Source organism: Vicugna pacos, chromosome 4 (genome assembly GCF_048564905.1).
Source record: "Vicugna pacos chromosome 4, VicPac4, whole genome shotgun sequence".
In the NCBI taxonomy this organism is placed as follows: domain Eukaryota; kingdom Metazoa; phylum Chordata; class Mammalia; order Artiodactyla; family Camelidae; genus Vicugna; species Vicugna pacos.
In genome coordinates, this window is record NC_132990.1 from 63,785,051 (window position 1) to 63,810,004 (window position 24,954).

Genomic DNA, 24,954 nt, shown 5'->3' on the forward strand with positions numbered 1-24,954 from the left:
TGTTGGCTTGCAGGCCTTGGATGAGACAGTCTCTTCCAGGCTGAACACCAGAATTCAGGGGTGGTACCTTCTCTTCCTTTAGCTCCTAAGAAGCACCCCCACCTGCCCTGCACTCCCCCAGTCTCAGGGTGCTGAGAAAGTGCAGCTTACAACCTCAGGAGTGTAATTACTCTAGGTCGCTGGGATCTTGGCTTGTATAAGGGCTTCTGGAAAAAGGATGGAAGGAAGAAAGAGAGGAGGAAAGGGAAGGAGGGAGGGAAGGAGGTGAGGAGGAGGAAGAGGGGGAATTAAGGAAAGGAAAGGGACGTGACCTTGACTGTGACGTGTGGGCCCTGTCCGTTAGGCAGTTTCATACATACCACCTCCTTTTGTCTTCACCACACTCCAGTGAGATAAATACTACCACCGTTTTACAGACAAAAAAGCTGAGGCTCTGAGAGGTGGTCACTGCCGGATTCACATAACTAAGTGACTCCATCAGGATTAGTACCCTGATTGTCACGCGTTCCGTCCTGCAAGGCAGCCACCTCGCACGTCATAAAGAATAAATACACGCGAACATCAGACAGAGAATGCAGCACTCATTCCTCAAAGAGGAGGCATCCGTGTGGAAAACCCTGCCAGGGCCTAGAGGTCAGAGGTAGAATGGTTCTGAGTGAGCACGAAACCCAGTCTATTCCACGCACACACGGAGGGGAAGCCCACAGATGGAGCGATGTGTTCCCAGCCCAGAGCACTTTCCTTCACTCACAGACACACTCATACAGTCACTCATTTGGCCATTTGCTCGTTAACTCATCCGATAAACGCTGATTACACACCTACAAATGGTAGGCGGTCCTCAGACACAAGGCACACAGGGGTGGGAAACGCCTGGGCTTTTAAAAAGCTTACCCAGAAGAAAGCCAGAAGCTCCATGACTGATACCAAAAGGCAAACACAAATGGTGTCATTGACTCATAGAGGTTCCCTAAGTCAAGGAGAAGTAAAGGAGAAAAAAGGGGTCATCTTTGACGACCTCAGCGGGGGCATCGGGTCTGGGCCTTGGGACGAGGGTGTCCCCTCAGAACGTCTGCTCTCTCACGTCTTTGGCTCTGCCTTGGGCCCGTCTTCTCTGGGCTTCAGCTTTTAAACACTCGTACCCTACTGCAGTTGTCTCAAAGCCTCTCTACCTTCCTAACCTCGGTCTTTCCGTCGGTCCAGAGACTAGGCCTTTTCGTACGTGCAGGTTCAGGGGCTAAGGCGATGTGGAGGGGAGTATAGTGTTCAAAATGTAGACCTGGAAATAAGACAGACGTGAGTTTAATTCCTGATTGTCACTACCTACGTGGATGATTTGGGGCAGGTTGTTTAATGTGCCTCAGTTTCCTCTTGTGTAAACCAGTCAAAAACCATAGGAATATATGATACGGTATCACTTAGTCGTGGAATCTAAAAATAATACAAATGAATCTATATACAAGACAGAAACAGACTCACAGACATAGGAGACAAATTGACATTATCAAAGAGGAGACGGACGGAGGGGAGGGTTTAACAGATAGAAACTACTACATGCAGAACAGATGAGCAACAAGGGTTTACTGTCTAGCATGGGGGATTATGTTCAGTATAGTCTGTAATGGAATATAATCTTTAACAAAAAAGGTGAAGCACTGCGGTGCACCTGACAAAACACAGCATCTCATAGTTACGGTAAAACTTAAATGAGAAGGAAGCTCTGAGCACAGGGCCTGGCACATAATGTATGCTTCACAGAGGGTTTTGTGTTGAGGAGGAGGAGGACAGCGATGATGTGGTTGCTAGTGGTGCTGTGATGACGATGCTGGAGGTGACGGTGGCGGTGCGGGTGACGCTGATGATGTAGTGGTGGTGGTGCTGACGGTGCTGATGCTGATGGCCACTGCAGCCAAGAAGAAAAGACAGTCCATTCTTCCCATGCAGCAAGGCGGGGAGGAAAGCCGTGTTACAGAGCCTGGTCTGAGGGCTCTGAGGGGTGGGAGGTCTCACTGGCGTCAAGGGGAACAGGCTGACATCTGAGGGGCCCCATCTGGGATCTCCCAGCGCACGGTGTAAACAGCCTGGGCTTTCCTTCAGCTCCTGCTGCCTGTCCCCTTTCCCAGTTCTCCTTGCAGACAGAGGGGCCCTGTAGTGAGACAGGTGGGGCGTGCAGCCCTGAGGAATAGTGGAAAATCCGAAAGACCTGGAAAGATAAATAGGCTCATGCAGATAGTATAAAAGTCCTTTTTCTGAACTCACGTCAGGTAAACCTCAACTGACAGAAACTTGTACAACCACACCGAGACACTCCTACAGATGGATTAAATTAGCTCTCAAATAAACAGGGGAGGGATGGGCAGCAAACCCCTTGTGGGTCCAAACCCTGCTGTTTTCTACTACTTGAAGCGTTACCTAAATGCTCCTCCAACATCCCTGAATTTTGGCCGGGAACAGACTCTTAGACCCAGAGATGAAGGTCTGGTTAGAGTTTCCTGGAAGAAAGAGAGCAGGTGATCCCCTCCACTTCTGCAAGGAAGTGGCTGGGCGGGAAGGAGGGAGCACAGGAGTTCTCGCATTCTTTCACTTAGTCAGCGTGGGTTTGTTCGTGAAGCAAACACTCCTGAACCTGAGGGGAGACAGAGGTGTCTAACACCGGGTCATGCCGCAAGAACCTGCAGGAGTCAGTCCTGGGTTGACCACTTGCACATCATTTATCTCAGTGCATCATCACCATAAGCCTATGACACGTTCTGTACCCATTTCACAGATGCGAAAACCTAACCTCGGGGTAAACATTTCAAGTCAGAATCGCAGCCGTGTCTGTCCTGCCTCACTGCTCAGTCTTTCCCATACATCACCGTGTGTATGTGTGTGTGTGTGTGTGTGTGTGTGTGTGTGTGTTAGGAGAAGGTACACAGTGTCAACAGAGGCAGGAGCAGGGGCTGAATGGTAGATTTCACACTGGGAGACAGCAGACCTTCAAGTTAGGTTGTTTGTCCAAGATCTTTCTTAATTCACTCTACACTAAGCTGGTCCTCTAAACAAGACTGTGCCTGGCATTGTAAATGCTCTTCTGATGCTCTGGAAGAGAGGAAGACAAATAGAAAATAATCGTCCCTTGGTAAAATCCTCTCTATTTTGATAGATCTGTCCGTTTATATCATGAATATTTACTGAGCATTGTCCATGCACCAGGCACCATTCTAGGCATGGAAGACCTCAGGGGGAACCAGAGGTGCTGTGGGCAGAGAAGGAAGGCACCCAACCCAGCCTTAGCCAGAGCTTGGAGTCATGTGACTCCCTTTGTTCCAAACTCACCAAGAAACCTAATTCCAGTTTTGCTCCCATATAGATCTGCCCTTGGGGAGAGCATGGGCTGGTCACATAGATTTTCCACCTTCTGGCCCATGTGACTATTCATTTCTTAATTAAAATTAACCAACTGGCACTAGGCCAGCAGAATGAGCCTCGATCATGTAGACTTCCTTGGCTGCTCCCCAACACAGTTACCTATCATTGCAAATCTAAGCACTGCCTCCAGGTTATTTTAATTTTTTTTTCTAAGAAATCATTGAAATCTAGCATGAGAAGTGAGGCATCTGTGGCACAAAAGGAACAGGAGCTTCTAGGAGTGTTATGTGAGCACCATTCCGGACAGTATTTCATCTTCCTTGTTTTTTTCTTTTTTCACCGACCTGAAAAAAAATTATCACGTTGGATTTTATATTACGAGCTGCCTTAAATCATGCCCAGAACAATTGCTTGGTTTCAAATCTTGGTTTCTTCACAGCTATGGAGCTTGGGGAATTTATTCTCCTTATGACACAAGATGAATGCCCAGCTCCCTGCATGGTGGTGAGAAATAAATAAGATAATGAATGAAGTAATTAGCACTACGAATGCACTCAATATATTGTAGTTGTCATTATAATAACAATAATTATTATTAAGGGAGGCTATAAGTAAGAACATATATGCATTCCTGTAAGCTCTGCCTGATGGGGGCTGGGAAAATCACGAAGGAAGGTCGTCTTGAACAGAAATGGAAAAGAAAAACTAAAGATTCTCTAGGTGACAAGATGAGCAGGGGCTTTCGGTGAAGGAGAGGAGCAAGGACAGAGTCACAGAGGTGGGAATGCACGGGCAACCCCAGGAACTGTGAGCTGGCTCCTATGGCCAGGCGGCAGCCCTTTCTGCCTTTTCAGGGTTCCCACCCAAAGGTTAGCCCACACGTCCTCAGCCCACTGCTCTCAAACCGTGGCGCATATCAGAATCATCTGGGAGGCTTGGTTGTAAAATGCAGAGCCCCAAGCCCTGGCCTCGGAGATTCAGATTCATTAGCTCCATGGCGGGGCTGAAGAATCTGCCTTTTCAGGGTGTTCCCTGCTCCCACGGCAATCATGATTAGACTGGTCCTCGGCACCGTTCTCCATCTGCCTGCTGCAGCCACACACGTGCACGTGCATGTACACACACACACACACTCCACCCTTCTTCCTTCCTCCCTCCTATTCCTCAGCTCTGTCCATGAGTCAAACAGCCAGGAATTTTCCAAAGGGCCTTTCTGATCATGTCTCTGTCCCACCAAATTCTGCGTCTCAGCTCTTATTCCTGCAGGGAAATAGAGTCATGACCCCTACGGTGAACATAGACATTATTTCAGTCTTATGGCCCGTGTTATTGCAAGGACCTGGGCAAGGCTCCATGTATATGCTAGGTGAGGTCAGGACTTGGAAGATCTAAGAAGAGGTGGGGTGGCTGAACGTGATGCCAATGAAGAGATGGCTCCCTCCCAGCCCCAGACCCATCTGACCTCTTTCTCTTTCTCTTTCTCTCTATAGAGAGTCGTCTGCACGGCTGGTCTCAAGTGGTATCCTCATCCAGCGCTGATCCACTGTATCAAAGGCTGTGAGGTGAGTTCCTAGAAATGGTCCTCCTGTGGTGACTATTATGTTAATCACGGCTACCGTCGACTGTACCAACCCAGGGCTATCAATATTCCTTTAACAGACTTCTTGGATGGGAATCAGCAGCCCCACTTTGGAGGTGGAACTGAGGCACAGAGATAACCACAGACACACTCAAATAGACAGGCAATAGCTGACAGAGGCGAGATTCCAAGCCAGGTGTTTCTGGCTGCAGACAGAATACTGCCTCTGGGAGGGAGGCCATACGGATGGAGTATCTCTACGACGCCAGGCATTTTACCTACATGACCACGGTTAACTTTTACAGAACCACCTGAGGCAGCTTGTGTTTTTTAAAATGTCTGCTTTCCTGATGCCTGTGAGTTGTAGATCACTTCCTCCTGCCGTACGTCCTTGTCATTCACTCGTTCATCAACTCCAGAAGGAATGTGGACACCTTCAGCCCAGCCACTGAGCTGAAGGTGGAAGACCCTCTCTGACCCTTTGATTCTCCGACTGTGCAGTTGAGCCGTTCCCTGGAACTTGGCATCCCAGAGCTCTGTCCCTCGGTACCAGAGACAGGCTTAGGGAGGGGCAGGGCCAGGGTACCCAGCATGTCACATGTGTTCACAAGGGGGTGCTGTCCATGAACTGAGAGACATGCTGTGCAGCCCTGTGCTCACGGTGGATCTTTTCAGCTGGCATGAAAAGAAAGCCCCAAACCCCATCCAGGTGGATGTCCAAATCTCTGTGGTCCCTGCCTCCAGAGCCCGTTCCAGGTGAAAAAGACTAGACTGTGCTCTAGGAAACTTTGTATTTGATGAAGTCTTAAAATGTCACAACCGGAATACTCCTCTAGATGACGGGGAGACTGAGCCCTAGCCAACGGTCAGCTCTAAAACCTGATGGGGTGCCAGACGGGAGCGGGTCTTGGTGTGATCTAACCCTACTCCTTATAGGCTGGAAAAGGGGGACCAGAGAGAGGATAGACCGGACTGCAGGTGCACAGCATAATAGACACAGAGCCAAAGCAGGAACCCAGGACTCCTGGCTTCCATGATTTCTCTCCTCCACTGGGCCACCTCCTGCCCGTGACCCTCCCCCTGACCTGTAAATGTCGTAGAACAGTCCCTGGGTCAGACATTTTTCTTCCCTCCGTAATGGTTAGGGACCGTCTTTCAGGGCACAAGTCACTATAGTGTTTAAGCACCCCCCCGTCCCAAGATTCAGCAGGAATGGCAAAACCAAAGCCGAGGACCCAGGGCAGTTGCTTCCTCCCATCGCTCTGGATCAGTCCAGCACTTCAGAAGAAGGAAGCTTGGATTACCTGGGCACTCATTCTGCTGAGGTGGCGGTCTGGGCAACCAGTGTGACAGCAGAATTCGATCCCTCCCTTGACTCAGCACTAAGACCTAAGAGACCCTCACCGGTCAGGCTCTGAGCCCTGCCAGTGATGCTTATCGCCCTTGCCCTTGCAGGTGCCCCCTTGTCTCCCTTCCTCCTAACTTAGAGCTAGTAGTTTGTCTCTTGTCTGAGGCTGGAAAGTATGCTCAGCAGGGGTGCAAATACTGGGTCCAGGGGGGAGCCAGCAGCCTGGAATGTCTGCAGGTAGCCAAGACTGAGAGGGGGTTGCGGGAGCCCTGAGCCCTGTGCCCTGTGCCCTCTGCTCCAAGCTGTGTCCAAAGGAGGCAATTGCTGTTGTTCATCGAAGGTTCACTGAGTGCATGTTGTGTGTCCAGCTCTCCTCGAGGTTCTGGTCTTGGGTGGAAACAGTGACCAGGCTTTCCCCGACTTACCCGGATGTCTTCTTGCTCCTCACCCACCCACCCGTCCACCCATCACTTTACTAGAAGATAAACATTTAAGGAAGATGTATTTGATAAAGTTGTGCTCAAACTGCCAGGCATTTTGCTAGGAAATTGAAGGTATGAAAATGGGTGGCATCTATTCCCTGTCCATAAGGAACCCCCAGGATAGTGAAACAGGTAGACAAAGAATTCTAAACAGATACACCAAAAGCTGTAACCAAGGCAGGTCCAAGAAGCTGCAGAAGTGCAGAGCATCCCGGGGGTTATAGGGAAGACCCTTTGTTGGGTGGTGTTTGAGTTAGATCTTGGAAGATGAATTGTTTGCCAGAACACACTATGAGTGGAAGGAGGAGCATGAGAGATACCAGAGACAGGAGAAGTCTCTAAGTTGCAGATTTTTCGCATGTTGTTGTCTTTCTCTAGAAATCCTCCCTTCTGCACCCCCCATCTCATTAAGTCCTACTCATCTAGTGATCTCAGCTGAAATGCCATTTCCTCAGGGACTCCTTCACGGGGCTATCTGATTAGGTCAGATCCTCCTACTCTTAACTCTGACAGCATCGTGGACCTCTCCTCCATAGCTCTCCTCTGAGCTGCAGTTGGCCAATTAGATATGTGATGATTTGCAGAAAGTCTGCCTCCTCACTACAGTGGGGCGTCTAGAGGAGCAGGAGCTCAGTCTATACTGGCTCATGATTGCATCCTTTTTTCTTAGTGCCGAGTTTTTCAGTGTTTTTAGTAACACATAGTAGGCATTCAATAGATAGAGTTGAACAGAAGATGGAAGGATGGATGGATGGATGGGTGGGTGGGTGGATGGGTGGATAGATGGGAGGATGGATGCTTGGATGTGGCAGCAGGAAACGGTCCATAGAAGAGAGGAGCTAGTGATGAGACTGGAGATTTTTTCAGGGGCTGAACTGAAGAAAAAAAGAGTCATTTTTATTTATGTTTCCTTCCTCCTCTGCTTCTCCAGCTACTCCTTTACCAAGCCAGTTCCTTTTATTCTAAGGCAGGGACACTTGGTTTCCTTCATTCGCCTTTACATATGAGAATAGGGAACAGAGCCCACAGGCAGTTCTCCTAAGGCAAAGGAAAGGGCAAGGGGCTTGTCTTTTGTTGGCCGTGTGTGCCTCTCTGCTCTAAGACGGATGCAGTCATGCGGCCACACCCGTGCTCGTGGCCACATGCGTGTGCACACACAGCTGAGCAGCGCTCTCGCCTGCTCTTGGCTCTGCCTTGCTAAGATCTTCTGTAGACCCTAGTAGGGCAGTGGTGAGGTGGAATCAGGCATCATGAGTTGGGGGCACAAAGATTCTGTGAATGTGGAGTCGAGGTGCACGAGACAGAGATGCCTCATAGGATGGGATCCTTGTGAACCGGCCCTCCCCAGAGCAAGCCACAGAGAGTCAGGTTGGGAAGGGGAGACCACTGGGTCACAGGGGATGTGCTGGGATGCAGTGGTCTTAGCCACCTGATGACATCCTTCCCACCAGCACATCACTGAGCATTAGGGCCCCCCAACCAGAACGTTCATCAGAGGCCTGTCACTCCCATCTGCTTTCTCTACTAAAGAGTTACACGGTGTTACCTTTGATGAGAGGAGGAGTATGTTCATGGCACTGAGAAGTCAGTGGACCAGTCCTGCCTTTTATTTCACTACTGCGAGTCCTGAGGCTCAGAGAGGATAAGCCACTTAATCAAAATGACCGTAACCAACCAGGTGGCTGAGGTTTGGAAGACTAGAACTCAGGTTTTCTAAACCCCTGACAACTGCCTTTCCACTGTGCCAATCCAGTGATGCTTTATTCCAAAAACATCTTTAAAACTAGTTGTGCCCAGCATTAAACTAGGTGATTGGGAGACGAAGATGAACTGGATACCGGCCATGTCTTTAAGGAGCTCATAGTCTCGCTCCGGCTGCAGGTACATAAACGGACCACAGAAGACAGTGTGCTAAGTGTTCCAGCAGGGGAAAGGAAAGTGCTGGGGGAGTTGCAGACTCCTGACTTCCCTCTAAGATGACTCTGGGTTCAGATCAGTAATGACTTAACTCCATCACCTTTCCCTCATCTTTCAAGCATCATAGAGCTGGAGGAACTCTAACAAAAGAAAGAAATCAACATACGCTCTATGTGGTCTAGAATGCTAAAAAATATATATATATATAGAGAGAGAGAGAGAGAGAGAGAGATGGAGAGAGGGAGAGAGAGAGCACGCGCGAGCGCGAACTTAGATTTAAATCTCTGGTAGACTTGATAACTTGTCCAAAAGGGTGTTGGGATTTGCAGCCAGGCGGGCTGACTGTAGCAGTTTGGGAGAAGATGAGGGTCAGCTGAGTATCTGACCTCGCTCCCTCCAGGATGCTAACAAGGCCTCCTTGTCTTCCTGCCTCTCTCCTCACGTACAGCCCTTCATGGGAGACAATTACTGTGATGCCATCAACAACCGAGCCTTCTGCAACTACGATGGTGGGGATTGCTGCGCGTCTTCGGTGAAGACCAAAAAGGTAAGCCAGTGTGCTCCCCTCTGCAGGCCTCTCCAGCGTGCAGGGCCAGGACCACCCCTCCGTGCTGGACAGCGCATTGTCCTGGCTCTGCCACTGCTCGCTCACAAGCTTTGCTGTAGTATATTGTGTTGTATTTTTCATTCCTCGTCAGTAGTGGAGCTAATGTCGTGTGCTGAGCCCTGAACTAGGTGTGAGTTTCACGGATGATCTTTGTAGATGCGGTCCCTTATCCTCAAAGCTCAGAGTCCGGTATGGAAGCGAATTAAAGTGCAATACTTTTTGAAGGGACGGACAGATTTCTGTGAGGGCCCAGGCAAAGGGGTTAGAGCTCTGCCGAGGGATGAGAAGGGGCAGGGAGGTGGCTGGGAAAAGCGTCTGGAGCAGGAGTCTGGCATGTAAAATCCTAGAGAGAACGCTCATTTTTAGGGGGTCTGGCCAAAGTCTAGGGGAAGATGGGACACGCACAAGGTCAGTCATAGCCTTGAAGCGTTTTATAATCTCTTTTGTTGTTCACACCTGTAGAATTAGGGGGTGTGGTCTTGGTTGCCAGTTTCTTCCTTTGTGTGTTAAGGAATGCAACAAGGGTGAGTCAGGTATTTATAGTAAAAATGGAACATTCAACTGAGATGCATCTCAGCCACCCACAGGAAGTGGCCACCTCCACTTCCTCCTGCTGAGAGTGGGGACCAGAGTCTGGGGCCCCAGACAAGAGTTGGGAGAGAGCTGGTAAACCTGAGCAACCCAAGCTGAAACAGTTTCTTGTGATGGATGAGTGCATGGAAAACTATTTCTGTTTATAGACTAAGCTGAACGCTCATTTGCCCTAGTCTCTCACTTTAAAGGGGGGAAACTACGTTCTTGAGACAGGAGGGGCAAATAATCCCACTCAGGTTAGCTAAAGAGCCCTCTGTGATGAGCTGGTCCAAACCTTTCATTTCCTTGATGGGAGCTCTGAGGCCCGGGACGGAGGGATGATTTGTCCGAGGGACCATAACAAGTGATGGAAATAGAGTGAGGTTCCTGGCTTCCTACTCTCATCCCTTAATATTTCAGCATCCTTAAGACTCTGATTCTAAACGGCAGGGTGAACAAGGCAAGACCAAAGAAACACGCTCAAATTGGAGAACTGTAACGGCATCTCTTGTTTGGTGCCAGGGTTCTCCGGGCTCAGTCAGTTCCGTGTGGGCAACGCGTTCCAGCACGCCTACCCTCTTCTTTTCATTTTTCAAATGAAACACTGAAGGTATACACTTTCTGTTCAAGTACAGGAGGAGAAAATTCATTTCCCTTAATGAGTTTTTTTATTCTTTTTTCACAATTATAGAACACTATGTAGTCTACCTTTTGGGGAAATCCAGACAGTATAAGAGAATTCACTGATTAACTTATAAACCCAGAGACGGCCACTGCTTTTCTTTTGGTGTGTTTCTTGGTGTGGATAAAAGTATGTTGGTATTTGTGCCTCTGCCTATGTTACTGTGTTTACCTAGTGCAGGAAATCTTTTATTTATGAACTATCTGACATTAGTATAAACGAACTTCTTGGTTGTATTTTTATTTCATTTCCTGTATGGGTTGTGATGTACAATAATTTATGTAACCATTTCTCTTCAACTTTTGATTTTAACTTTTAGATTATTTCGTTCTCTCACTATGATAATGAGCATCTTTACACAGAAATAGTTTCATTTCTAGTTACTCATTCACAACCGGTTCTTAGATTTGAAATGAGTAGGAGAAAAGGTGTGAGCATTTTTTTTTAGGCTCCTGATACCTGTGGCCAAATGAATACAGTGTCTCTCTCTCACTCCATTGGACTCAAGTCGCTCATGACGGTGAGAGGTTTGTGTAGAATTGTGACGCCATCAGTTGGAGAAAGAGCAGCTCCGATGAAAAGAATTTTCCTACCAACTATAACTTAAGTACTAAAACGTAAAAAAACTAATTTTATTGGGAAACTTCCTTAAATGGATTGTTATTTCTACAGAGTGCGTGGTGGGGACATGAAGTCATGATTGAGGTTCAGGTGCAGATTCCAAATTATTATAGTCGCTTGAATATAGATCTCAAATGGCCGTTTGGACTCTGTTCTCTGCTGGGCTGCAGCAGTTTCAGACCCCAGGGCCCTGAGGTGAGTGGGCTCTTTGCTGGTAAGACCCAGAGTCGGTTCTCTGCTAGTTCTGAATACGAGTCTTGTCTTTTCCCCCCTTTCCTTTTCCACTCGCATTATACATGTAATTTTGGCTTTTTGAGTTAAAAGAGTCCCTTCTTGCACTTTAAACTGTTGCTTCTTCCTGTCGGCCGAGGCTGCGGAAGGCAGATGGCCACGCCACCCTGTGCAAGGAGACGCGTGATCTGGGAGCAGGGCTGAGCGCTGGCCCGGGAGGAGTCCAGACGGTCGCGGCTCCTGCCCGCGTGCGGCGCGCAGTCTGTCAGGGGGGCCAGTGAGCAGTGAGCTACACGGCCGTGCGTGTGATGTCCTGGGTGGAAGGGACGGTGGAGGAAAGGGGAGCAGTGTGACGGTAAGAGAAAGCTGCTTCGAGGAAGAGATGGTTAAGCCCGAGACCTGAAGGCTGGGTAGACACTTTCCTGGGGAGGGCGCCCTGAGAACCGTGGGTGACCCCTGCGTGTGAGGCCCCGGGCGCCCCTCTCACGGTGCGGGCGGCCTGCCCTAGTTATGAGTGGTTCAGCAGCGTTTGGAGCTTTCTCCAGAGTCGAAACCCCTGGAGAAGAAAGATTCCTAGAAGTTAAACGTCCCAGTCTGACTTCTCCATCAACTCCGACTCCTTGCAACCTTTCTGCTCTCTCGTGCACAGCCAGCGCTCCCCGCGGCAGACTGCTTCGTAGAGATGGTAGGTGGTGAGACGGGACGCCCCTCGGTGAACCTGCCGCCTGTCCTCACTACCATCCACTCATCCCCGTGTCCACCCCGAAGGGGAGCTGTTGGCCCCATGGCACGGCCTGGGCTCCGAGTGCTTACAGCACTGACTTGGTTCACTGGCTGTTTGAACCCAGTTCTCTCTTTCTCCTGCACGGGGCTGAGTTTCTGAAAAGGAGAGCAGGTGGGGATAGGACCTTATCCTCAGTGCACCTGGGGCATGACCTTCCTGGTTCCAGCTGGAAACATTGCACTGTGAACCCAGACTGCCAGGGAACCGTGGGTGTGGACCCCTCTCCTTGACAAGGTGAAAGGAAATCTTTTCCCAGCAGCAAAGACCGGATGGGGCGTAGCTGAGGCTCTCAGCCTTGCCAATCGTCCCGACTTCCCAGACAGGAGTTTCCCCTGCGCATAAAAACGTCCTGGTTTCTGGATCCAGCTTCCACAGCAGGAAGCCTCTCGGGCAGGAGAGGAGCCAGAGGCTGACTCCCGTCCTCTCCTCCCCCTGCCCTTACCTGCTGGTCCAGTTTAATCCCCACCTGTACGCTTGGCCCCAGTCCAAAGTCGTGGGAAGGCCCTCCCTGCCTGTAACCCCCAGCCTGGTGCTCAGAACCTTATTGACAGGGCAGAGTTACTTCATGCTCCTTCCTGAATTGCAGCACTGGAGCACTCACCACGTGCCTGGCTGTGGGCTGGAATCTCTGTGCGTGTTCTCTCAGACTGCAGAACAGCCCAGCAAAGTAGACAGCTGAGAATCGGAGAGGTGAACGCTTGTCCAAGGTGGCAGAGCTGCGTGTAGGATTTAGGACTTCCTGACTCCAGGCAAATAACCATAGTGACTGTTTTTCGAGAGCTTCCTGCTTACCAAGCGCAGCAGCCCTGCTGTAAGTGTTGTCTTTTTTAGCCTCATTTTCCAGATGATACAACTCAGGCTGAGCAGGTTAAGGTCATACAGCCAGTAGGTGGTAGAGCTGGGATGCAGACCTTGTGGGTCTAAGCCCCATCCTGAACTTCTCGTTGCAGTGGGCTTGCCCTCCCTCTAGACAGTGGGCTTCTCTCCTCCTGGTCCTCCTGGACTGGGGTCCTAGCCAGGGTTAATCGCAGTCGCCTGCTCTCCATCTAAATCTCTTCCCAATACCCAGAGCCAAAGCCGCCTGGTCGCTTTGCCCAGGACGATGTCTGCTCCCTCCGGCCTCCCTCCCCTTGCTCGTCTGTGTAGACACCAGCTACTCCCCACGTCTGCCTTGTGGGGTGACCTGGCCCCCGCTGGCAGACAGAAGCAAGACATGCAGGAAACTCTGTCTGACAAGGGTGACCAGCTTCCCACACAGACACCTGTCTGCAGCTCAGGGCAGACAGGAAGGGGCAGGGCTCAGCTGCTCCACGTGCCAGCTTATTATTTTCCCGTTGGAGCCTTGAACACAGAGCAGATTTCCAGAATGGTAGTTTCAATAGGTTCCCCTCATAACAACTACAAAAATATACCCCTTTACAACTGGAATCATTCTAAGCAAGCATGTGTTGCTAGGGGGAGAGGGAAGAAGGAAGAACAACCCTAGCATATTCGACATACCAGGCCTTTCTGAGGCGTGGTGGCCTGGAACACACCAGTCACAGTTGCGTTCTGGGCGGCTGCTGACAGACTGATTCTGGGAGATGTCTGGGGAGCTGGGGTGCAGTCCCAGTTCCACAGCTCAGCTCTGTGGCCGTGGGCAGGCCAGGCTGCCCTCAGGTGGTTACCTTTTGATGTCGGGATTAGAGTCATGTCTGGGGACCCGCCACACGGCTTCCTGGGTGAGGTGGCCACTGAGCAGGAGCCTGGAGGCTAACGAGGGCCGGGGCCAGGGGACAGTAAGGCATCGATCCCAGGCACCTGTCTCGGCACAGGACAAGCCCAACTGATGGCACGAAGTGTAGGGCTGCCACGTTTATTTGCTAAATCTAAGTGAGAAAACGTGGTTCCTTGAGAAAGGGCATTAAACCCAAATGTAGCCCGTGGGTCTAAGGAAGCTAGTGATTCTGTAAGATGTGGGAAGCTAATCAAAATCACTAGATGAAAAGCGGCCGTCTTGGCAGAGCTGAAAAAGGGGAGGCCGTCAGCAGCTGCAGCATCTCGGCTGAGCGACCAGAACGGTCCTCGGAGGCCTCGCACCTCCACGCAGAGCCCTTCCGTGTCAGGGTGAGAACCAGCCCTCCCTCCGGCCTGCAAGGCCCCGCGCACTCTGTCTGCCCCCGCACCCCTCTGACCTCACCGCCCACTCTGGGTGCCGTCCTTCCCTTAACTCCAGCCATCCAGACTCCCCGCCACCCATTGCACAGGCCAGGCATCCTGCTGCCTTCCAGCCGTCACCCCTAGCTGTTCCTCTGGCCGAGAACATTCTTCTCCATTCATCCCCATGACTCACTCCAAGTCTTTGCCCAAGTGCTGTGTTCTCAACGTGCCCCACCCTGACCACCTACCTTACATCACCTCTGGCACAACCACAGCCCTTTGCCTTGCCTTCCACTTTTTCCTTCCTTCCACACCACCTATCACTTTGGCACCTCCTGTAAAATGTATGTATGATTTATCATCTGGCAACCCCTATACCTCGCACTGCTAGGATGGAAATTTCACGGGGGCAGGAACGAACATGCATCTACTTTGGTCGCTGATGTATCCCAGGGTCTGATGTACCCGACTCTTGAGAACCTGCCGTGTGACAGATACCGTGCTAGACCATGAGAAAGACGGGCCTGGCCCAGCCGTGCTGAGTTCCCATCGTGTGGTCCGGTGGCCAGGCACGGAGAGGACCCAGCAAGGGACGAGGGTCAACCAGGCTCCTTAGAAAAGGCAACGTCAGAGGTGAGACGTGGAAGGTGCAGTGGGTCGCAGCCAGGTGAAGGGGACAGGAGGAAGGTGGAAGATGCAGATGAGAGAGAAGAGTGCTCCTGGTAGAGGGCACAGCCCGTGCAAAGGCCCCAGCCTAAGGGAGCGTACTCCTAATTCCCTGAGTACGGCTACAGCACAGTGCGGGGGGCTGGGCGGGGGTGGGGGGCAGTGAGCAGGGAGCCGAGATGGGTGAGCAAGGCTTTAATAAGCTGCACTGGGGAATTTGAACCTTATCCAAGAAGCAACAGGGGTATTCAGTGATTTGAAGCACTAAACCTGCCTGGAAGATCCTAGGAGGCTTCCTGGAAGAGGGGCTAGCTGGGCTCAACTTGGAAGATTAGTAAGAGATAACAAGCAAATGGCTCAGCAAATTAGACTAATTTCCTCTATTCCTGGGGTGTTACAATTTCCCCCATTTGGGGTGTGTGGCTTTGACTTTCATGTGGTTGAATTAAACACTCATTTCAGCTTGATCCTATGAAAGGAATCAGGACTTTCTGTCCAGAAGTTACGATCATCATACCCACTGTCATTTCCACCCGTATCACTGCCACCATCATCACCACCATGTACCGAGAACGTATTATACATCAGGCATCGTGCAGGTGCTTTCCTTGAATGTCTGTGTGGCAAGTCTGTTATTACCTCCATGTTATAGATGGACAAACTTGCCTAATCGCATACACTGCGTCACTAACAGCAAGGAATGAAACCCAGGTCTCCTGGGACAGCCGGGTGGGTTTCTCCCCTCTGCCCACACCTCTTCCCCTTACACGAGCTAACGCGTGCCCTGGCTGCCGCGCACCCCGTGCCAGGAGGGCATCTGCCCCAGCCCCGGGAGCTTCTGGGGAGGCCTCCCCTCAGCATCACGCCTTTGCCTACCTGATCACACTAAATCGTGCTGTCAGCTCTCTGAAGACCCTGAGACTCACTGCGGCGAAGTGACCGGCCAGGGGCCCTACAGTCGGCAGGTGGACAGTCGAGGCTCCCCGACCTTCAGCACAGGGTGCCCCTTGCTCCCCGTCACTGCACACACTCAGCGGGTGACCTCCCTGTTGAGTGTGAGTCAGAACCCAGCCCGTGCCTGTCTCCCAGCCTCCGAGCAGACCGTCAGCCAGGGCCCTGGGGTGCAGGAGCCCGGGCTGCATTCCTGAGCCACTCACATGCCACGCAGATGGAGGTGTTATCCTGGGCAGCTCACCCGCGGGAATAAACCCGAGCCCGAGTCCCGTCTCCAGCCCAGAGGAGAGAGAGAGAATCCTGGCCTTTAGTCACTGACCTGGGCTTGTTGACAGAATCCCAGAGTGGGTGGCCAAGCCATTTATAGGACAGCCTAGCCACATGGTGCTGGGAATCCCAAATGTAAACTGGCCGCCCGGGGCGTTCGTGCTGTGGGTGGTAGGCTTTCTTGGGAGGCCGTCTGGGGGAGAAGGTGGGAAGCTGCTTGGGGAGTCAGGGAATCTGGGACTCAGAGGCAGCTTTTCCAGGCGGGGACTCTTCTCCCTGTGCCTCTGCGAAAAGGGGACCCCACCTCCTGCGAGGCTGTGCCCAGGAGTCCTTAGGAGCAGGGGTGCAGATCCCAAGCCCCCTGCCACGGGGGTGACTCACCTCTTTGCATCTTCATGTCCTGAGGTGTAAAACGAGGACAGTGAGAATGGCTGCCTTACTGGGGCTGCTGGGAAGAGTGAGGGGGACTGGGGGCCAGGCCCCGGGGAGCGATGGAAGGTAGCGGTGAGTAGCAAGACAGCGCAGCAGTCAGCACACCCGGGTGTGAGGAGCGCGGCCTCCCCCCTTACTCTCACCTGCTGAAACGCTCTCAGTGTTTGGAGCGGGCTTCAGAATCCTGCAGCATCCACTTACTGACTGGTTGGGGGCTGGAGGCAAGTCTGTTCCATTTTAAACATTCTGAAGCCTCTGTTCTCCCACCTGGAAGCTGGGGAGCTAGTGACACTAGCTCAGGAGGTTGTGTGGTGCCCGGAGCCGGCACGAGGACAGCCTCAGGAAGGGCCTGTGTGTGTAAGGGGGTGTCCACGGCCACGAACCTGCACGAACGGGCTTCCCCGTCTCTTCCAGCTCAGACCTGGGGACACCTGGGAGAGTGGGTGGGCGAGCTCCACCGTGTCTTCCCAGCTATAGGCCCCCATCAGAGAGGATGCTGTGAGGAGAGGAGGCCCCAGGCAGGCTCTGAGCGGGCAGCTCACAGAGAGGCCAGAGGAGGGGAGGAGGAGGGGCAAGATGCCCCGCACGTCCCCGGCACCCGGCCTCCCCACTCCTCACGGGAAGCCTCGTCTCACGGATGGGGAGATGAAGCCCGCAGGTGCCAAGGACAGTGGGAGCGCTCACCTGAACCCAGGCCTCCCGCCGCCCAGACCCCGGACGAGGGCTGGTAGTGGCAGCTGCGTTTACAAGCATGTGGGGGAGACAGGGAGGTCCCGCTCTTCCCCTGAGACCATACCTTCCACTTGGTTGTGTTCTGGTTGGAGTTCCCGCCCTGAGGTTCCAAACGCATTTCCTTCAGGAAGTGCTGAGACTGCCTGGGCCGACCCAGGGAGGAAGGACAATGGTCACAGCATGCCCGCAGAGCCAGAGCGGCCGGACTGGCCTGAGCAGCTCGCTGGGGGTCGGGCTCTGCCAGCTGAGAATCTGGGAGAAGCTAACGGAACTGGGGACGCCAGAAAGAGGAACACGCAGGACAGGGTTTGTGGAGAAAGTCTCCATCTCTCCGTCTCCTCTGCCCAGGGCACTGCCTTCTGCCTTTCTCAGACTGAAAAGGGTTTTCAGATGGATAGGGAGGTAGAGCTCATTAAAATCAACTCTTAATGTCCAGACAGGAAGACTGAAGCCCAGAGAAGGGAAGTAACTTGCACAAAGTCACACAGTGAATGCGCACACCAGCTGAGGCTCCCTGACTTGTATTCTGCCTGCGTGTTTGTGCCTTTGTCCCTCCGTTCATGCATCTGCCACGTGGTTCAGTTCGGCGGAGGGCAGAGGGTGGGAGGAAGTATAGCTCAGTGGTAGAGCACGTGCCTAGCGTTCACGAGGTCCTGGGTTCAATTAACCAAAAAAACAAAAACAGAAAGACTCAGTTCAACAACAGACATGGCCCCTGCTCAGACCATGCTTGAGTTGGCCTACAAGTGCAGAATTGAGTCCATACGAGAATGGTGTAAAAACAGAATGACGGGCTGTGGGATGAGCACTACCTTTGGTCGGACTAACGAGGGAGGAGGAGGGGTGTCTGAGATAAGACCTGACGAATGAAGAGGAGCTGGCCAGGGAGGAGCAGGACGGGGGAGGAGCGTGAACGGCTGAGACTGAAAAGCAGGGAACACTTGGAGTATTTAGGAACCGGTAAATAAACGAGCCCAGACACTGAGAGAAAAGGGAACCAGGTGAGGTCTGAGAAGCGTGTAGAGACCGTGCAAGGCCTTGAACTCTAGCTAAGGACTTTGTGCCCTCTTCTGAGAGAATCTGTCGCCTTTTTGCTTGTATGCAGCGCCGCAGGAATGCATGAGAGAGGAGAGGCCAGATGTGACGCTGAGCCCAACGGGAGTGGGCACAGAGAGCCGTGTGCAGACATGCGCAGTGACTGGTCACCCTCAGAGCGTGGGCAAGGGCAGCAGACAGGCAGACACCGGGGTGGGGGAGTTGAGGAAGAAGAGGCTGCCCACGTCGGGGAGGTGGGAGAGGGGACAACAGGCAGGACCGGCGTCACCGATGGGGAAATGCGAGCGGGCGGGAAGCCGGATTCAGCACCAGGGACTCGGCATTGAGTATCTCCTAAGTGTTAGGCCACGTGCTGGGGTTTCTGCATCCTCTGGCTGGCTCCTCACAACCATATGAAATGTACTATTTTTTAATCACCCTTTTGTTATACGCAGAAACTCAGGGTGATGGCAGCGCCAAGGGATTTTTCCCGCAGTTGTTCAGCGACTGTGAGGCAGGGGAGGACGCCAGCCCAGGCCTCCTGACTCCCATGGTGGTGGTCTTCCCACTCGGCCTCAGCGGCTAGATTTGGACATGGCTCTGCCCTCCCCTCCGTTTCCCCACTTGGACTGGAGGGTTTTCTCTATGTCTCTTCCAATTCTGACAGTCTCTGCTTCTCTTAGAAGTGAAGAGACTGCAGAAGACTATTCTAGATTGGAAGGCACTGCCTCTGCGTAGGCATGGCGGCTGGGAAGTCAGTGTCCTGCACCAGTTGCTCACCGTGGCATCACACACCCGTAAGCTTAAGTTGACAAGAGAAGCAAAGAGGCACACTAGCCTGAGCGCGATGAGAGACTCAGAGAAAGCTGGAGGAACAGACAGACACGTCTTCCTATTCTGTGGCCCAGGCCCCGGGAAGACGAGAACGAGCAAGACCAGCAGTCCCTGCCTCACTGCCTGAGGCAGAGAAGCCCCAGGCCTGTGTCACCATCAGTTCATTATCCCTCATCACAGCTCGTGAGGTGTGCGCTTTCATCGCTCCCACCTAATGAAGGAGTTCACGGAGGCTCAGAGAGATTGTCACATGCTCCAGGTCACACTTCAATTAGGTGGGAGAGCTGGGGCCTCCACTTCAACCTTCGTATTCATTCCTACACTTTAAATTATTGAAAGTTGCAGGATGGAGAGAGGTTGGGAGGGAAACAGAGGAAGGAACGATGGAGGGAGGGAAAGAGGGCTAAGAGGCAGAAAGAAAGAGTCAGACTTAGAACATGAGCCCACAACCTGGAGAGATGAAGATGCTCCCTGAGCCTGTGAGCACTCAGAGACCCGGCCCAGGCAGGAGGCGAGTGAGGTCATTAAACCTGTCTGCGCAGATGGGGGACCCTCTGGGGAAAGTTATATGCAAATGTCATGATGCAATGAGGCGCAATCCGCTTGCGGTAGCCTGGGCTGGGGCTCAAGCAGGGACCACGCTGTGCTCTTTGGAAGGACAGACCATCTCTGCACGGGGAGGGCGACATTCACTCTGCTGGGCTCTTTCTCTCAGTTTCTAGAAAGGAAAGCCAGCCCAAGGTCACAAAACGTGTGAAGGGAGGACTGAGAACTGAAACTCGGGCCTCTCACTTTCCCTTTTTTTAAGTTTCTTTCCATTTTTCCCAGCTTTCGTGATATATACATGTATCAGATTGTCAGGCTGTACGCCTCTCACTTCTTCTTATGCTAAAATCTGCTCCCGAGATCCTTCAACTATGTTTTCTGCAAAATCGTCCCCACCAGGATTTCAGGCCCTCAGAAGGTGGTCTGAGCTTGCTGAGAAATGCTTCTGCTGTTTTCATCATCACCTCCAAAAAATTACCGATAAGTGCAGAGAGTTCAACGTTTTCTTAAAAGACACCGTCACATCCTGCATTTCACTTGATCACCACAACGGTGCTAGAAGTGAGATACTCCACCGTGCAAGTCTACTAACCAGCTCTGTGTAGGACGCTGCAGTTTTTCACCCATGCTTCTTCCAGCCCTTAGAGTTCGCAGTGCAAGGTGGATCTTACACCAATTCTGCGTGCTGTCATAGGAGTGTGAGGCTCGGGGGAGCTCGCTGTCTTACCTTAAATACTAGATTTGTCACTTACTGCTTTGGGCAAAGTCTTGCCCCCTTTCTGAGCCTCTGTTTCTCCATCTGTAAGAAGGTGATTGTTTTAGTGCCTGTGTTACAGGGCTGTCAAAGGATTCAGTGTTTTCCTGTTTGGAAAGTGTTTAGCACATTGCCTGACCCTTAACAAACGCCCCTCAGAATGAAAACTGCTATGCTGATGACCATGGTGATCATGATAAAAGCTATCACAGGGTTAGCAAGAAGCAGCGCCATGACTTGAACTCGAATCCGCTGCCCCGCAAATCCAGTGACTGTCCCTCTGCCCTGCACTGCTCTCTGGAAGTTACTGCTCTGCTCCCAACCATCGGGCTCACATCTTCTGCCTTTCTCTTTGCAGGTCACCCCCTTCCCTATGTCTTGTGACATACAAGGTGACTGTGCTTGTCGGGACCCGCAGGCCCAAGAACACAGCCGGAAAGACCTCCGGGGATACAGCCATGGCTAAGGAAGGACAAGGAGTTGTCAAAGAATTCCCAGCGCCAGGACCCGCATCCCTTTGGTATTGATTTCACAGTCAGCTGCTCAACGGAATGGCCTCTCCACACCAGGGACCCTTAGCACCCGACCGGTCTGCCTTTAATTTCACCCAGGAAGGACTTGCAGTGGGCGGGGGGGGGGGGGCGTGAACCACGTCTCGTCATGTTGAATGTTGCAATGGAATCCCATCCCAAAGTCTTAGATGGACTGCATATACAGTGTGCAGTCCCTGAGCCTCCTAAAAATTCTAACCATTTGTCGTATGACCATGGCAAGAAACATGTTCTGTATCTAGGAGTGGGAGTGTGCCCACCCGTGGTTGGTCCACATGCATGCGTATGCACCCATGCAAACATCCGTGTGAGGGCGATTTTGGAGACTGAGTAGAGAGAGACTGGGACAGACTCAGCCTTTCCTTTCCCAAGCTCACAGCCAACACTGTCCCTGGGAGAAAGAGAGTTGTAGGAGCTGCTAAGACCAAGTGTTGAAATGCCAAGAAAGCTCACACCCTGAGGCCTGGAATATGTAAGACACGCACAAGTGTGTAGTCCTTTGGGATAGGAAGTAAAAGGGCCTTGATCACCTACCTTCTAGGGAAGCAGGACCAGGAAGAGGTAAAGGATGCAAGGTGTGCAGAGCCCCCAAGTTCCTCCGCTGCCATGGGGGACTCTACCCCAGCTCCAGGGTGAGAGGCCAAGCTGGAAATGGCTTAGGGTTACAGTGTCAAGGTATTATAACAGCCCCCTGCTTGAGGCCTGAGGCCGTACTATCCCTCCCACTCCCCAAATCTTGCCTTGGGACCACATTTGCTGCTGCTCTTCTGGCTGCTCTCTCCTCCACTGTAAGTACCCCGAGACGGTAGGACTCCGTTAGGGAAAACCCCACACAACCAGACAGTCTGCCTTAACAGTGACCCACACTCTTCCACAGCCCCCTACTCCTTGGCCCTTCTGCAAGAGAATACCCCTCCTTGGCCCACACGGTGAGAAGTGAAGTGCCCTGTGGCTGGGCTACTCATCCTGGAAGGGAACTGAGGGACTTAAGATGCTGGAATCCTCACTGAGAGTCCGGAATGTCCAAGCCAGTGTTAGATTTTATAACCACATGGAACAGTGTTAAGTTTCTATGATGTTGGAGCCATCTAGAGACTGCTGGAATTGTCGGAACTTTGAGTTACCATCCTTTTCTGAGCCTTCCTGCCCCTCCAGGCTAGAGCACACTTTGGTTCTGAGCACCTCTCTGTTGCCCTGATTAGCTATGATTTGAAACAGAGAATCAGTCGTCTTGGATGTGATCTATCTGGACTGTGTCCTAGAGGGCCATCGGGGGAAGCTGAAGAGTTCACAGCCTTGCTCCCCAACAACCCAGTATGTTTTGCACTTAGCCTTCCATCTACCAGTCCTCCCACCCACACCTGTGGAAGGGTGACCCCTCCCTTCCTCCCATGTTCAGCCTCCAAAAGTTAAGAGGAAATTAGTCAAACGCATGTAGAAGCCCCCACCTCTTTGGGGTCGTCTTTGCCTCTTTTCAGCCAGTTACCTGTCCACTCCTTTTGAATTTCACATGGGAAGAGATTAATTAATACAGAATGAGGTAGAGAGAATGACAGGATTTCTGAGACCTGAAACGGAGGAAGTGAGGTGATGGGAGGGTCTAAACTAGATGTGTCACACAAAGAGTGCTACAAATCGAGTCATCTCTAGTCCGGTGAAGACAACCCACAAAAACAAAGCTTAGCATAGAAATGGGAAGTACCAGGTACGTGTGCTGACGCTCCTTACCCCTGCATCCCCCAGCCTTTTTCCTCTGGGGACCAAAAATAACTCCAGAAACCTTCTTTCTGTATCAGTCCCAACAGCAACTACCTGCTGATCAGGAACGTTTGAGGAGACATCTTGTTGGCCATCTGTGGTCTGTTATCTTAAGAAACAGATCAAGGTGCTTCTCACACAGGTGCCCACAAATAAGGATGCCATGGCCTGGACCACAGTGCAGACTCTGCGCCTGGGTTCCGGAATGGAGAGACTACCAGGCTCCCCGCTCTTAAGGCCTGGCTCAAATCCTTTAGGGTTCCTTCTTACAAACTCATATCTCATTTATATTCAAGGCCTGTTTTCCCCCCCGCTATAATTACCAAAGCCAATCCTTGGCAAAATAATAACAACAATGTAAGAACTGATCCCATTTTTCACCCCCCCTCCAGCATCTTAGAACCCTTGCCAACTCGGAAAGTCCCTCTCTTGCACTAGCTGAGTTACCAACCTGTGTGGTGTTAGCCAGGAAGGAACAAACCAAGAAAGGTACAGGAGTCAGCCTCCCAGGCGCTTCCTGACGCCAGGAAGCAGCACAAAAAGCCTTGGAGACCCGAGGACAACAGCACCAGTGATGGGGTTGCAGAAGCCATGGGAGAGCCTCTCCAGCTTCCCCTAGATCAGCTCCCACCCTCTTTCCCTCTTTACTGGCACCCTTGTCTGTCCCCACACACTCGTCAGCTGAGCAAAGCTTCCTGGAGGCTGACTTCTACCTTCAGACGCTCAGACTGAGTTGAGCCCTTCCGAGCAAAGATCCCCCCAGTCGCCTTCTTACCAGCATTCAAACCTGTTACTCACAAATTCATACTTGCCGAGGCTGTGAGGCACGGCAGGCTACCTGGCTGATGGCCAACCTCGCGCCTCCCCGGAAGGTGTCCGTGACAGGCCCCTCTCAAACCTCAGTGGAGGACAGTCAGCTCGAGCCGTGCCACACCCTGAGTCTCGGTTTCATGTCTTCCTGGGGATGAACTCATTGCCTCATCCCTTCGGTCACCTCCCGTCTGGGACAGTGGCGTGCTCACAGGGAGGCAGCTCTGAAGCGCTGTTGTCTGCCAGCAGCTCAGGGGCCCTAAAGCACTTGGAGGTTCTGAAGACATATTAGCTTCTTCAGAACTTTCTTCAGAACTTGGAGGTTCTGAAGAAGGATTAGCCTGTAAGCAGCAAGAAAGAAAAGATGAGGTGGACAGTTCTCCAAGCCTTCTCTTAGGAAGACTTTCCAAACCACAGCCCTCCTGGCTGCCAGAGGACTTGCGTTACCCCCAGGTTCCATGCCAACCACCCTTAAGGGACGACAGTCCTTGGGAAGTCCACTCTGGTGGCTGAATGGGGGTGTGTCGACAGGGAGAAAACAGTGGTTGTAAATTGTAGGGCTCTGAAGATGGAGAGGATCAGCTGCTCCTCTGGGCTTCGGCATGAGGAGTCACTGCCTAGACAGCGCTCCTGGTCCTTCCCACCTTGGCCAATGCTTATGTGCTATTTGTTGAAAATAATCCTTTGAGACAGATTTCAGCTACCTCCCTTCCAGGTTTGATTTAACTTGGTTGTAACTGTCAGTTTGTTATAGGTCTTACCTGTGTTTAAAAAAGAATGGAAGGAAGGAGAGCAGGAAGGAAAGGAGGGAGGGAAGAGAGAAAGGAAACCACAAATGAACAGTTTAGAGGTTTTATGTTTTTTTCTGGAACTACTTCGAGTAGGAAAATAAAAAGAATGAATTGATGGTGTCAAAACTGTACAGAGAGAGATTGATAGAAGACAAGGAGATTAAAAGTAAATAAAAATGCATGATTAAAAAATGAGAATTTTAAAACCCTATTTTTGTGCTTCCTAAAGGAAATGTTTATTCTGCAGACTGAGTATGTAGACATGAGCATAAAGGTTTTCTGGGCAGGAGACAGCGTGGGGTTTTATATCGCTGTCTCTTATTGTCCGTACATTGTGGCAGGTCCGGGCACTAAGGCATCTCCCCCATGAATATGCAGTTGTCGTTCGTGGGGGAGCATTGTGTCTGTTAGTTTGGTGGCAGTCGGTGATAGCAGGGCGTGGGGAGGGCTGGAAATTGGTCTTACCAAACATTAAGGGGACATACTGTGTCATGCGTTTCACATGATAAA

At 51.7% G+C, this 24,954-nt stretch overlaps 1 protein-coding gene and 1 long non-coding RNA gene across 9 annotated transcripts in view; one reads left to right on the plus strand and one right to left on the minus strand.

Moving 5' to 3' along the window:
- PAPPA (pappalysin 1) overlaps positions 1-24,655 on the plus strand; it is a 481,990-nt gene extending 457,335 nt beyond the window's left edge. For all 8 annotated transcript variants that reach the window (XM_072960003.1, XM_072960000.1, XM_072960005.1 and 5 more), the window contains 3 exons: positions 4,842-4,913; positions 9,126-9,224; positions 20,893-24,655. In XM_072960003.1, the coding sequence (XP_072816104.1) occupies positions 4,842-4,913; positions 9,126-9,224; positions 20,893-21,000 (279 nt within the window). In that variant the 3' untranslated portion in view covers positions 21,001-24,655. The remainder of the gene's footprint in view (positions 1-4,841; positions 4,914-9,125; positions 9,225-20,892) is intronic.
- On the minus strand, positions 1,562-16,239 carry LOC140696143 (uncharacterized). Its single transcript, XR_012072226.1, has 2 exons — positions 15,857-16,239; positions 1,562-2,203 (listed from the first exon to the last, which is right to left on the minus strand). It is a non-coding gene; the product is annotated as an uncharacterized lncRNA (long non-coding RNA).
- Positions 24,656-24,954: the final 299 nt, after the last annotated feature.